Source organism: Macrotis lagotis, chromosome 3 (genome assembly GCF_037893015.1).
Source record: "Macrotis lagotis isolate mMagLag1 chromosome 3, bilby.v1.9.chrom.fasta, whole genome shotgun sequence".
Taxonomy (NCBI): Eukaryota; Metazoa; Chordata; class Mammalia; order Peramelemorphia; family Peramelidae; genus Macrotis; species Macrotis lagotis.
Genome location: NC_133660.1, coordinates 31,328,743 through 31,342,401, shown reverse-complemented (window position 1 = coordinate 31,342,401; position 13,659 = coordinate 31,328,743). Strand labels below are relative to the sequence as shown.

The 13,659-nt window shown below is 44.7% G+C and overlaps 1 protein-coding gene across 1 annotated transcript in view; it reads left to right on the top strand.

Annotated features, from left to right (window-relative positions):
* The first annotated feature begins 1,226 nt into the window (after positions 1-1,226).
* The window catches only part of LOC141517401 (heat shock 70 kDa protein 4L-like), a 60,522-nt gene continuing 48,089 nt past the window's right edge, over positions 1,227-13,659 (top strand). Inside the window, 1 exon segment of the mRNA XM_074228373.1 lies at positions 1,227-1,364. Coding sequence (XP_074084474.1) covers positions 1,258-1,364 — 107 coding nt within the window. The 5' untranslated portion in view covers positions 1,227-1,257.

The window sequence follows — 13,659 nt, the reverse complement described above, 5'->3', positions numbered from 1 at the left end:
CATACGCGCGCACGGACACACACTCACACATACGCACACACGCGCGCACGGACACACACACTCACACATACACACACACGCGCGCACGGACACACACACACACACACACACACACGCGCGCGCACGGACACACACACACACACACACACACACACACGCACACAAGCGCACACACACGCACGCGTCACCTGTGCGGGCGGCTGGTTGGCTTCTCCGGCGGGCCAGGCTGGGGGCGGGGCTCGGGCGGGCAGGGCCCCCGTGTCCGGGCCGGGCCGCCACCTCACAGAGGCCCGTGACAAGGCCGGGCGCGCGGGGCGGGGGGCGGCACGGCCGCGGCACTGCCCGAAACCCCTCCCGCCGGGGAGGAGCGCCCCGCGGCCGGGGTGCATGGGCCCGCGAGGGGCGGGAGGCCTCCTGGCTGGTGGGTGCCCGGGGCCCCGGGCCGGGGGGGGGGGCGTCCCTGGGGCCCGGGCCCCCTCCCCACCAGCACGGGGGGGAGGGGCGGCGCGCGCCGGGGGGGGGGGGGCACCGTAGTCAAAGGGACCCTCGGGGCACACGTTTTACAGATGGGGAAGCTGAGGCCCGGAAGCGCTAAAGCAGCGGTCTCGGGGGGCCGCCCCGAGGACCCCCGGGCCCGCCGCCCCGCAGCGCCGTCGCCGCCGCTCCCGCCGCCGCCCGCCCGGCACAGCCGCCTGCGCCAAGGCCTCCCGCCGCCCGGCGCCCGGGGCCCGCGCCTGCGCGCCAGCCCGTCCAGCCCGGCCGCCGCGCGCGCCGCCGCGCGCCCCGCCCCGCGGCCCGGCCCGCGCCCCGCCCCCGGCCCCGCCTCGCTCCGCCCCTCCAGCGGCCGCCCGCGCCTTCGAGATCTTTCCGGAACGCCGGCGGCGCCGTTGCCCGAGCAGCGCCGGAAGCGGCCCAAGGCCAAGCGGGCGGCCGCCGCGCCGGGGGGGGAGGGGGCGCGGCCTCGGAGCGGCGGCGCGCGCGGCGGCCGGGCGGCGGCGCGCGCGGGCGCGGAGGGCGCAGGCGCGGAGCCCAGTAACTGCCGGCTCGCGGCTGCCGAACCGCAGTGGGCGGCGGAGGCTCGGCGGCGAGCGGCGGACGGCCCGGCCCGGCCCCCTGTTCCCTCCCGGCTCGGCCCCGGCCCCGGCCCCGGCCCCGGCCCCCGCCCCCGGCCCGCGGGCCCCTCCTCGCCCCTCGCAGCCCCAGCGGCGAGCCCGCAGCAGGAGCCCCTCCCAGCGCGGCGGCGGCGGCGGCGGCGGCATGTCTGTGGTGGGCATCGACCTCGGCTTCCTCAACTGCTACATCGCCGTGGCGCGCAGCGGCGGCATCGAGACCATCGCCAACGAGTACAGCGACCGCTGCACCCCGTGAGTGCGGCCCGGGGGCGTGGGGGGCGAGTGACCTTGGGAGGGCGGCCGCGCACAAAGGGGGCCGCGCGCCCCGAAGTTTGTTGGCAGAGGCCCGTGGGGGAGCGGGGGGGGCAGGCGCCCCGACAGGAAGCGGCGGAGTGCAAGCACACGCGCCGCGGCCCTCCTCGGGCGGGGGCATTGGGGGCGCACCGGGCCTCAGGACAGCTTCAGTTCGGCAGCCAGTGTGCCTTGGAAGCACACACTTTACCCACCAGGCTGTTTTGGGTTGATGGTGGCCATCAGATTGGTTTTTAGAAAATGTGCCCCCCTTTCTGGGTGTATATTACTGTTATGTACATATATGTGTGTGTGTACATACGTGTATGTACATATGTGTACGCATGTGTGTCTGCATTATCCTGTTGGCTGGTGTCCCTCCTCAGAGCTTTCCCACTCCCTTCCCTGCGGCTCACTGACTGCAGACGCCGTGGACTCGCCGTCCAGAGGGGCCGCATGGGTGGTCCTTGCAGAAGGATGGGCAGGGGTGGAAGCCGGCCCCCTTTTCTGCAGCCTCCAGACCTGAAGGGTTGAAGGCTGGCAAAGCTTGGCAGGGCAGAGGCTAAAGGGACAAAGACGCAAAGCAAGACTTGGACACATGGAGCAGACAGGGAGGACTCCCTTTAACCCTGCAAAAACTACATTTGACGTCTGTAGGGCACTGGCTAGGGACCGTCTGCCTGGCCATTGTGGGCTCTGATGGTGGAAAGCCTCCCCAGCCTGGGGACTGCTCGACGCCCAGTCCCCCGTTGCCTTGAGACTGGAGGTAGACGGACAAGCCGGATGGCTTCTGTGGACTGAAAAGGCTCGGGAAAGGCAGTGAGGCTTGTGAAAAGAAAGTGAGCCCAGGTAGTAAAGAAAATCGAGACTAAAAAAGATGTTGGTAAATTTGAAATTGCAAAGCACTTTGTTAGATAGGTAATCTCTACACTGTGACATAGGTGCTTTATTATATCCATTTTACTGATGCAAGGCCCAGAAAGGTTGTGACTTGCCACTTGTGTCTGAGACAGGATTCAAACTCTCAGGTCTTGTATACTCCAGGGGCCCTATCATGACCAAAAAGAAAGCTGGAGGATCCTGGTTGTGATGTATTCTCTGCCTGGAGCTGTACTCTAAACTACTAAGGCCCTGTGTCAGAGCCTTTGACCATCTGTCTGTGCATCTCTTTATCTTTGGATGGCCATTCTTTCCACAAACATTCTTTGAATACTTCTATCTGAAAGGCACATTTTGGTAGGGCCCCATTTGTCTTCTAAAAAACATCCAGATATTTCATAGCAGACTTTGAATTAGCTGTCTTCTAAGAAAAAAAATCTAAATTGATAAAAAGGAAAGCACCTATTAATTATTCATGTCTAGCGATATTGTAGTTTTTCAAGACATCCATGTTGTGTTTAAAGAACAATTTAGGAACTTTGAGTCAATTGTGTTGCAGTAAAGATCACCAAATGAATCCAGACACACTTCTGAAATGTCAGGTGCTTTGCAAAGCTAAGGAAATAGTCTGAAGTAGGCACCCTCTAGTAGGGGAACAAGATATGTGGAAACTAGAGGGAGCGTTGAATCATGCCACTTTAGTCTGTCCATCTTCCAGAGCTCAAAGGACACCTGATCCATCCAGACCATTCTTTCTCATTAAACAGAGAGAGAGGTTCAGTAGAGTGGGCTGGTGAAGTGCCCTTGGTTTCAGAATGTTCTAATAGAAATGATTTCTTAGCCATTCCCCCTTCCCCCACCTTCTTGAGGGCATGTACCCAGTGCCTTTTCCACAGTTTAGATCCTTGGAAACCAGGTGCTCTCGCAGTTGTGTGCCCAGGGGTCTGTTAGGGCAGCTCTCGCCCAAGTGGAAAATTACCTTTGGCACCTACGCATTCCTTCTTTGGGCAGCTAGATGGCATCAGAGGGTAGTGCCAGGAGTCTGGAAGGCTCCTCTGCCTGAATTCAAATCGGGCCTCAGCCACTTATCAGCTGAAGGACCCCAGGCAAGTCACCCTCTCAGCCTCAGTTTCCTTATCTGTCAGATGAGCTGGAGAAGGAAATGGCAAAAACATGTCTTTGCCAAGAAAACTCCAAATGGGGTCCCAAAGCATCAATTGAATTATTTCAAAATTGCCTGGTTCCAGATCATTTCAAGGTGAAGCCTCTGTTACGAAAATTCTCTAATCTCCTGAATTACTTCAGGCCCGCACATTGATTGAGGGCCTTCTATGTGAATGAAGCCCTACTTGGTGCAGGGAATATCTTAGCAGAAAAATATCATCCAAGAACTGGAAATCACATCACTACACTGTAACTCAGAAAATTATTTAGGGGTGTGGACATGTTCTGGTGACCTTAGAGGTTAAGATGTAACATGCTGGGTTGAGGGAGGAAAGGAAGAACAGTTTTTGTTCCAGTTACAGGCAGTTGGGGATGGAGGAAAGGCATGACGGTAGAAAGCCGGATAAGGTTTCCTAAGAATTGAAGGCGGGACAGCTAAGTGGCACAGTGGATAGAGCACCAGCCCTAGAGTCAGGAGTACCTGAGTTCAAATCTGACCTCAGACACTTAATGATGACGTAGCTGTGTGGCCTTGGGCAAGTCACTTAACCCCATTTGCCTTGCCAAAAAACCCTAAAAATAATTTTTGTATTAAACAGATGAAAAATCCCTGAACCAACCCCCCTGCCCTTCAGGAATTTGTATTTAACAAAAGAATGTAGTGTGTAATCCTATAAGGGCCCCTAGTGTCATTGATATTTGTTGACTATTCTGTAGAATTTATCTCCTTGGGGACCAGAACTGTCTCTCTTTTTTGGTTTTGAATCACTAATGACCTCCAGGTAGTAAATATTTAACAATTGTTTAATGAGGAAAAGCAAAGTTTGAACAGCTCCTGTTTCGATGTTGGAGAATGTGTTTTGGATTTATTTTTATTTTTTGTTTTTTTACTCCCCAGATGAGGTACATACTAAGACTATAGGTGCTTTTCATTTTGGTTCCAAGGAAGCCTCTGGCCCAGAAATCTTCCTAAGAAAATCTAGAACTCTTTGAGTCATACTTGCCTGGGGAGAGTACTGAAAGATTAAGAGACTTGCAAGTGAAATGGGTGCCAGTCCTCTGGGATGTTGCTACTGGGAGGAGGGACATAGCAAGTGTTTACTGAGAAGTGGAATAAGGATAATCTAAAAAAAGAGAAGGATGATGGAGGAGTTGGGAGATGCCTCTAGAATAAGGTGGCACTTGAACTGAGTCTTGCAGGAAATGAGGGGTCTCCGGTAGGGCCCAGAGACTGGAGAGAGAACCCTGTGTGCAGGGTCATTTGCCTTGAAACTGAGAGGTCTTGCGGGGAGCAAATGCTGTGTGGAAAGATAATCTCAAGCCAGATGGCAGCTGCTTCAGTTGCCGAGCGGAGGAGCCCAGCTGCCAGGCCCCACTTCCCATGCCACACACTTTAAATCCCCTCCTCCTCTTGGAGGAGCTGCTGCGGCATTTCAGGCTCTTGGGCAGCAGCGACCCCAGGCCTTGTGCCTCCGTGAAATTCAGGTATGGGAGGCTTGATGGGTCTTCCTAATTAAGGCCATCACTTTCGTCACTGTACTTTTCTGTTTCTAGACTGTATTTTTAAGAGACATTTCCTGGCTTGTTTACTGTAGGTATGCAGTAGATACTGAGGTTTGTTGAGATTCTCAGTGCATTTTGAATAAAGTTCGAGGGATTAAAGTTTACATTTTCCCTCTAAATTTGTGTTGACTGTGATATCTTTAAAAAGAAGATTAAGAGGTCTGATTGTGAGGTTCTTTGGAACCTTGTTTTTAAATTATTTTTGAAACCTTAAATATCATTGGCTTCCTTTGTAATCCTATATATTTTACTTTATGCATTTCAACATTTCAAGAAAAAAGATTCAGAAAAACTGCCTAAAAATCCATGACACACAGAGCATTTGTCTTAAAAAATGCCTTTGACTCTTTTAACATTACTGTTTAAGACTTTTGATTAAAGAAGGTAGTTAAAATGAGCAAGATAACTTTTAAAATTAGTAGTAGCTTATATATCTATTTAAAAGTAATTTTTAACAGTTTTAGGAGCCTATGTTATATAAAGTGAGGGCCATAATATACGTACTTGTAGCAGAAATGTACATTAACAGACAAAAAAGGAAAAGATTTACAAAATTAGGCTACCTAAACTTGGAGTCCTTTTGTTGTCAAGTCAGTGCATTTCCTTCCATGTTACCATTTAACCAGAAAAAAAATGATTCCCTTTGGACCAGGAGGGCTGCCTGAACAACATAGATGGACCGGCTTCCACTTAATGCTCCTGCAAAATTCTGAAAGTTGGCTCAAGATGACCAAAAAATACAATGAGAACCTAAAGTAAGTGTCAGTTTCTCCTCCAGGCCAATGAGTCCAGCCTTGATGGCCTGGTAACCTGCAGGGTTTTGTGACCTGGGGCAGCAGGTGTGGAGGACTCCTTTCCAAGGGAAGGACATCAAAAGTGCTGGCAGCCCGGAACCACAGAGAGGGAGGGTCCTAAAGATGCAGGGCTCACACCCCAAGATTCAGGGGAGTCTAACCTCAGAAGAGAAGGTATGAGGATTTGAACCCCCCCCCCCCCCACTTCATCCCACCCTTATACTACACATAAAAAAATGGAAGAAGGAACCTGTCTCAAAAGGAACAAAGTCCCAATTCAGGAGCTTAAGATGATTGACAAATTCATGGAAACATTATCCAGGTTCACCAGATAAATCCCCAAAAGAGAAAAGCTAACTAACAATTTGGGCAGAGACTTAAAGTTTGGGGTGGAGTTGGGGGGGGGGAGAGAATGAATTTTCCAAAAGAACTGTGTGAATAACTAGAAAAAAAAGGATCAAAATGAAATTAAAATTTTGGAGAAAAGAATTTGGAAGAAAAAGTGTAGCTTAGAAGAGAACTCATTAAAATAAACCTTACCCAAGTAATAGACCACCTGAAAACTAGGGTAGACCAAACATGAGACTGCAACAAAAAATTAGAACAAAAAACAAAATGGGCTGGTGGATTAATAAGAGATCCGATATCAAGAACAACCGGACCTGGCAAGTAAATGAAGAAGAGAGTATTTAAGCATCATTGGACACCCTGATAACTGTGATCAATTAAAAATCCTGGACACTATTTTAGAAAGTCTAATCCATGAAAAGAGAAATCCCGGGTGTGTTTGAAAAAAACTGAGAAGCCCCTATCAAAGAAAAAAAATCAAAATGAATATCTACAGAGAAGTTCAGATAATGAGATCATAGAATCACACAAGACCTGGAAACTTGTACTCTGAGAGATGCTGGAATGTGGTATTCAGAGAAGTTTATAACCACTAATAGCTTATCCTGCAAAACTTTAATCTTTTACAGGAGGGGAAAAAAATGTACCAATAATGGAAAAAAGAACTTTCAAACATTTATATGAAAAGATCATTTCTGAATAGGAGTTTTGAAATACAAACCCAAGACTCCAAAGAAACTTAAGTTATTTGAGATTTTAGAAGCTATTTGATGATGTAGTGGGTATTATTCTAATTGGAGAAGAAACTAGTGTAGTGTTAATATCCTCAGTGGGATTTAAATTGAGGGAATTATATCAGTAATATATAAGAACAGATCCTGAGGAGTGGATTGCTTTTTTTCTGAGCTTAGGAGGCAAGTATAAGAGGATTGCTTTCTCATGAATGGGAGTTTGAGAAGAATAGTTAGGAAGGGGAGCAAATGGGGGGGGGGGTCGCTGAATGAACATGAGATGAATCTCAGTTTGTGAACCAAAACAAAGGAGGGTTGAACCATACTCAAGGTGTCTGCTGTGGAAATTCATCAAACCCAACATGGGGGTAGAAAGCTGTAGGTTAGGAGGGACAGTAAGAAGGAAAATAAGGAAAACAAACTTTCTAATCCAAATTCTTAAGAAAGTAAAGGGAGAGGGGAAAAAACAAATTTGAGGGAGTGACTTTGATTACTTCTGAGACAGTTGGGGAATGACTGAACAAATGGTGGTATATAAATAATGGAATATTCCTACTATAGAAGAAACAGTGAGACAATTTCAGAAAATAATGGAAAGTACAAACAGATGGTAGAGTTATCCAAGATACCAGTTTATTAAGGGATAGGTAGCATTGTGGAAAAAAAAAACATTTTGAAAAGGTTGAAGAACTCTGATCAATGCATTGACCAACTTTGTCTTCAGAGAACATAAAAGAGTCTGTTATCCATCTCTTCCCAGATAGGTATTGGAAGCAAGGTGAATAAAGAGGCAGGTATTTTTTGGTTAAGGACCATTGTATGTAAATTTACTTGGTTTGATTGGATTGTATGGTACAAGATAACTTCCCCCACCCCCAGTCTTGATTAATGGGGGGAGGTCAAGGCGAAGGAGTGTTAGCCATAGAAATATGCCAAAAAGAAGGCCATTGAAACATCTTTTAAATGCACGAAGTAGGAATTACTATTGTGTTATAAGATGTGATAAAGTGGACAGTTTTAGAAAAAGCTGGGAAAGCTTGAAATGGGCAGAACCAGGAGAGCAAGTTATATATTAACTACAATATACAGAGGTTAAGCTTTGTATGGATAGGAGGTGTTGCAGAGGATAGAACTAGGAAGACTCAATTCATGAGTTCAAATTTGGCCTTGGGTACCTCTTAGTAGCTGTAACTCCATGGCAAGTCACTTAACCCTATTTATCTCAGTTTTACTCATCTGTCAAATTATGCTGGAGAAGAAGTTGGCAAACCACTCCAGTATCTTTGCCAAGAATGTCCTAAATGAGGGCATGTAGGGTTGGACATGACTAAACGAGCAGCTTGGAAAGACCTCAGAAATTGTTGGTGGTTATGATCAACCAAAGCTGCAGAGGAATAGCCATGAAGCCTGCTGCTCAGTTTGAGAGGTTATAGATTCACTTCAGATGGAGATTTTGCAGGGGAGGCTACCTACAATTGGGAATTTGTTTTGCTTGAATATATACATTTATAATGGGTTTTGTTTTTCAATAAAATTTAACTTTAAAAATGCATTGAAGGGGCCGCTAGGTGGCTCGGTGAAGAAAGCACCAGTCTTGGAGTCAGGAGGACCTGAGTTCAAATCCAGCCTCAGACCTTAGGCAAGTCACTTAAACCCCATTGCCTTGCAAAAAAAAAACCATAGAAGACATTTTACACCCCAAAGAGGTAAAAGGAAAAGAATTCACATATATTTGTGGTGGCAAAGAATTAGAACCTGAGGGGACATCCAAAAATAGGTATAATATTTGGATTAAATTATGATCATTTTGGTGGAATGCTATGGTACTATAGGAAATGAGGCAAAGGAATTGTTTCAGTGAAACCTGAGAAGACTTAAAACCTGATGCAAAGTGAAGTGAGAGAATCAGGAGAACAGTTTATTTTCACAATAACAAAGATAATTAGCACTTGGAGACACACAGTACCCCCACAGTTCCCATGAATTCATGAGGAATTCTCTATTTCCAGAGACAATAGAGATGGATTCTGAATGCCAGGAGAAGTATTTTTCCTTTTTTTCTTTTTCCTTTTTTCTTCCATAGCATGGTGAATGTGGACATTTAGTTTGCATGATTTCGTATTGGTAGTAGATTTTATTTTTTTTTAATGGTTAGGAAAGGGGGAGGGGGGAGGTAGGTCGAGAAAGAGTAATAAGGGTAGCGTGGATAATATTACAAGGCAATTTTTAAACTAACTTGTAGAATATACTCTATATAAGACCAACAGTATGAAATGGAGGTTGATGGTTACATCAAGTCCTCCTCTTGTTTTCCTTTATATGTGTTGAAGTGGGTTGGGGGGGTGGGCAGGGCGTATTTAAGTTTAGAATAAAACTTTTTTTTAGGTTTTTGCAAGACAAATGGGGTTAAGTGACTTGCCCAAGGCCACACAGCTAGGTAATTAAGAAGCATCTGAGACCAAATTTGAACCCAGGTACTCCTGACTCCAAGGCTGGTGCTTTATCCACTACCCCACCTAGCCACCCCCAGAATAAAACTTTTTCAAATGAGTTGGTTCTCATAGAACGAATACTCTGATAACTTATTTTTTTTTCATTTTAAAGATTTTATTTATTTTGATAATCTTACTTCCCTCCCCCCACCCCCCATAGAAGGTAATTTGCCAGTCTTTACATTGTTTCCATGGTATACATTGATCCAAATTGAGTGTGACCAGAGAGAAATCACATCTTTAAGGAAGAAACATAAAACATAAGAGATAGAAAGATCAGACCATAAGATACCAGTTTTTTTCCTAAATTAAAGGTAATTATCCTTGGTCTTTGTTCAAACTCCTCAGTTCTTTTTCTGGATACAGAAGGTATTCTCCATTGTAGACAGCCCCAAATTGTCCCTGATTGTTGCACTGATGGAATGATCGAGTCCATCAAGGTTGATCATCACCCCCATGCTGCTGTTAGGGTGTACAGTGTTTTTCTGGTTCTGCTCATCTCACTCAGCATCAGTTCATGCAAATCCCTCCAGGCTTCCCTGAATTCCCATCTCTCCTGGTTTCTAATAGAACAATAGTGTTCCATGACATACATATACCACAGTTTGCTAAGCCATTCCCCAATTGAAGGACATTTACTTGCTTTCCAATTCTTTGCCACCACAAAGGGGGCTGCTATGAATATTTTTGTACAGTTGATGTTCTTACCCTTTTTCATCTGATAATTTATTAAAGTTTCATTTTTCCTCTCCTGTAAATTACCTGGATTTGGAATCAGAACCTGTGCTTTTGTTCTGGTTTTGTTACTTTCAAGCTGCAGGACCTTGGAAGTTCAAAACTTTTCTGGGACTCAGTGAAAAAGTCAGTCTAGATCAGGGTGGGGAATCTTTTTTCCTGCCAAGGGCCATTTGGATATTTAAAACATTATTCACCTGCCATATTTGGTCAACCATTTAATTAAGTCACCCCTAAAAAGCTCTTAGATTTATTAAATTTTGAGTCTAGTTGTGGTTGCTGTGGCAGTGCCAAACCAAATAATTTTGTGGGCCGACATTCCTGCCCATGGTCTAGGTGATCCCCAGGGGTTCCCATCAGACCAAAAGTCTTATGCTACACTTAAAATTTTTCCCCATTAGGAATTTTATACTTCTGTGTAAATTTTAGAATGATTGGTTCATGTTTTTAAAATGTTAAATTTCTGTTTTGATAGTGTTGCAAGGCATAAGAATTTTTTTAATTTTCTTGCAAATGCCAGCAGTAAACTTTTATTTTTAACATTTTTTTTTTTGCACTATTTTTAACATTTCAATGGATAATTATGGCATTTAGAAAAACTAGACATTGTGGGGGCGGCTAGGTGGCCCAGTGGATAAAGCACCGGCCCTGGAGTCAGGAGTACCTCCAGTCTCAGACACTTAATAATTACCTATCTGTGTGGCCTTGGGCAAGCCACTTAACCCCATGTGCCTTGTAAAAACCTAAAAAAAAAACTAGACATTGTGTTTTGCTAATATATCCTTCAAGCAGTTGAAATTTTAGAAGTTTAAGTGAGATTGATAAGTGTATCTCCAATAAGTTACTTTGCTGAGCAAGATTCACTTGTGTTTTGTGTCTTAAGCTTTCTCGTTTTGAGAGTCTATATAAAGCAGAGGTTTCTAATGGTTTTTAAGTCAGGGACCTCTTTAGGCGTCCATGGATTCCTCTTCAGAATGTCTTTTAATATATAAAATAACATACTGAGCGTTACAACCAGACATACATGTGATTCCTTTTCCTTGGATCTATCTTAACAATAGAGAGCTAAAGACTTAAATCATTTGTAAGATCAAGGAAATTACTTATTTTTTTACTTTGACAGCAAACTAATAACGTCCAGATCTAGAGCCAGGGAGATAGATGTCAATGTGTTTGCCACCTTGACTAATGTCAGAGGAGGCTGCAATGGTTTTGGCTTCCAAGGTCTTTTGGAAGCTTGGCAGGGTCTTCTGCTGAACCTTTGTTGAAAGGGACCAACCCAGAAGAGAGCTAGTGGGTACTGGGCGTTCTTATTTGGGAATATCCATCTAATCATATATAGGCACTCACCTAATTAATTATGGTCTTTAGAGGCAGATAGGTGCATTGGCCCTGGAGTCAAGAGGACTTGAGTTCAAATTCGGCCTCAGACACTTAAAAGTTGCCTTAGCTATGTGACCTTGGGCAAAGTCACTTGATCCCCTTGCCTTAAATAAAATTTTTTTAAAAAAATTATGGCCTTTAAAAAAGTAATCTGATCAGATAAATAGGGGTTTATTTCCCAAACTGAGAATAAATATTATTAAACTCTAGAACTGATTCTCCTCTATTTGGAGAATGCTGCCTTATTTTTTTTTTCCAAGTATTAAAATGATTTTTTTTGAGAATGTTATGGCTAGGTTGGGCTTTAGGGTATTAGCTTTTAGTAGTGTTATATGCTTTCTTTTTTCCCTTTAGGTATAAAGCATTTCACTAAAGGAGGTTTGTAGTTAAAAAATAACAGGAACATGAGGAGTCAATTGGACAAAGTATATATTGTATGTATCATTTATGGACCATAGCATATAATACTGTATATGTTTATAGGTTTTTGTGATCTTGAGGCCAGCAGAGCAGCCAAGCTGGAGACAGTGGCATATCAACAGGGCAGAAAGACTTAACTTAGCTAAATGTAGGAAGGCCCAGTATCAGAAAGTTAAATACTTAAGTGATGGATTAAGTAAGGATTCTTTTCTGTCCGATGAGGCGCTCTAAGTGGGAATAGTGATAAAGATAATATGAAAACAAGTGTCTTTGAAATCATTCAAGCAGCTAATGGATATCTATTTTGCAGTTTTTTAAATCTTTAACAAATAAAGGTTTTTGCAAGAGAATCTATCTCATTAAGTGCATAAATATTTTTAACCCTTAAGGTCTGATAAAAAAAATTCAAATATCTCTTTTAAAAAGAAAATTGATGTGAAGGGAGAATTTTAGAAATAGTCATCCTCTCTGTCATGAAAAGAAAACACTGGAAAGAAGACTTGAGGGCAAGAGGAATTTAAATGATTCTTGATTTCTAAGATCTCTGGAAGTTATACATACATATCATGATATTCATTAGAAGAAGTGGCAAAGGGGGACAGCTGGGTGTTGCAGTAGATAGAATACCAGCAGGCCCTGGGTTCAAAATTCGATCTCAGACACTTGATACTTACCGAGTAACCTTGGGCAGGTCACTTAAGTCCCATTGCCTTGCCAAAAAAAAGGAAGAAAGGGCAGAATGAGAACAGTAGGAATGAGATTAGATTTCCTCTGTTTCTGCTGTGTCCAGTTTTAGGCTGTACCTTGTGTCTCATCCTCTGCTTACCCCCTTTATGTTTTTATACCTCAGTATTCCCTGGTTTGAATTGAATGAACTTTGACTGCTTTGATACTGCTGTTTGGGGAGGGGGGGGGTTGCAGAATAATTTCCTAAAATAATTTACTTAAACTTAGAGCACGGTCCTGATCAGAAATCTCCAATTACTTACTGTGTCAGGTCAAAGTTTTTAGTCTGTCCTCAGGGCAGCCAGCATCAAGTCTAACCTTAACCTGCCTTGCCAGCCCATGCCCATTGTTGTCACGGTAACTACCTGTATTCCCCATGGAGTCCTCAAACACTCCCGCTTCCATACCTTTGTCCATAGTCCCCCCCCCCCCATTCCTTAATTATTTCCCAATGTGGACTGACCCAGAGAAGGGACTGGCTTTACCCTCCCTCTCTATTCCCAGCACTTAGAGCATCTAAAATGTCAAATAGTCATGATTTCCTTGTTTGTAATATCAGAAAACTGTAATCTCCAGATCCACAGATTAGATACTGATCAAACAAGCTGACATAGTGTTGGGATTTGTTCAGTCATTTTTCAATCATATCTGACTATTCATGATCCCATTTGGGCTTTTCTTGGCAAAGATACTGGAGTGGTTTATGCCATTTCCTTCTGTTCATTTTACATGAAGAAACTGAGGCAGGCACGGTGAAGAGACTTGCCCAGGGTCACACTTTGAAGTGTGGCACGCACACACACACTAAAGCAGAGTGAAATGTAGTAGAGATATAGATAGCCTTGAAGCCACAGAAACCCAGTATGTTTATACTGATGACTTGAGGGAGGGGGTTGTTTTTGTTTTCTTGGTCTGTTAAATCACTATTCTACATTGTTACTGGCTGTGTGACCTTGAGCAAATTACATAAACTCTATTTGCCTCATCTGTATACTGGAGATAATAATGGACCTTTCCTGGT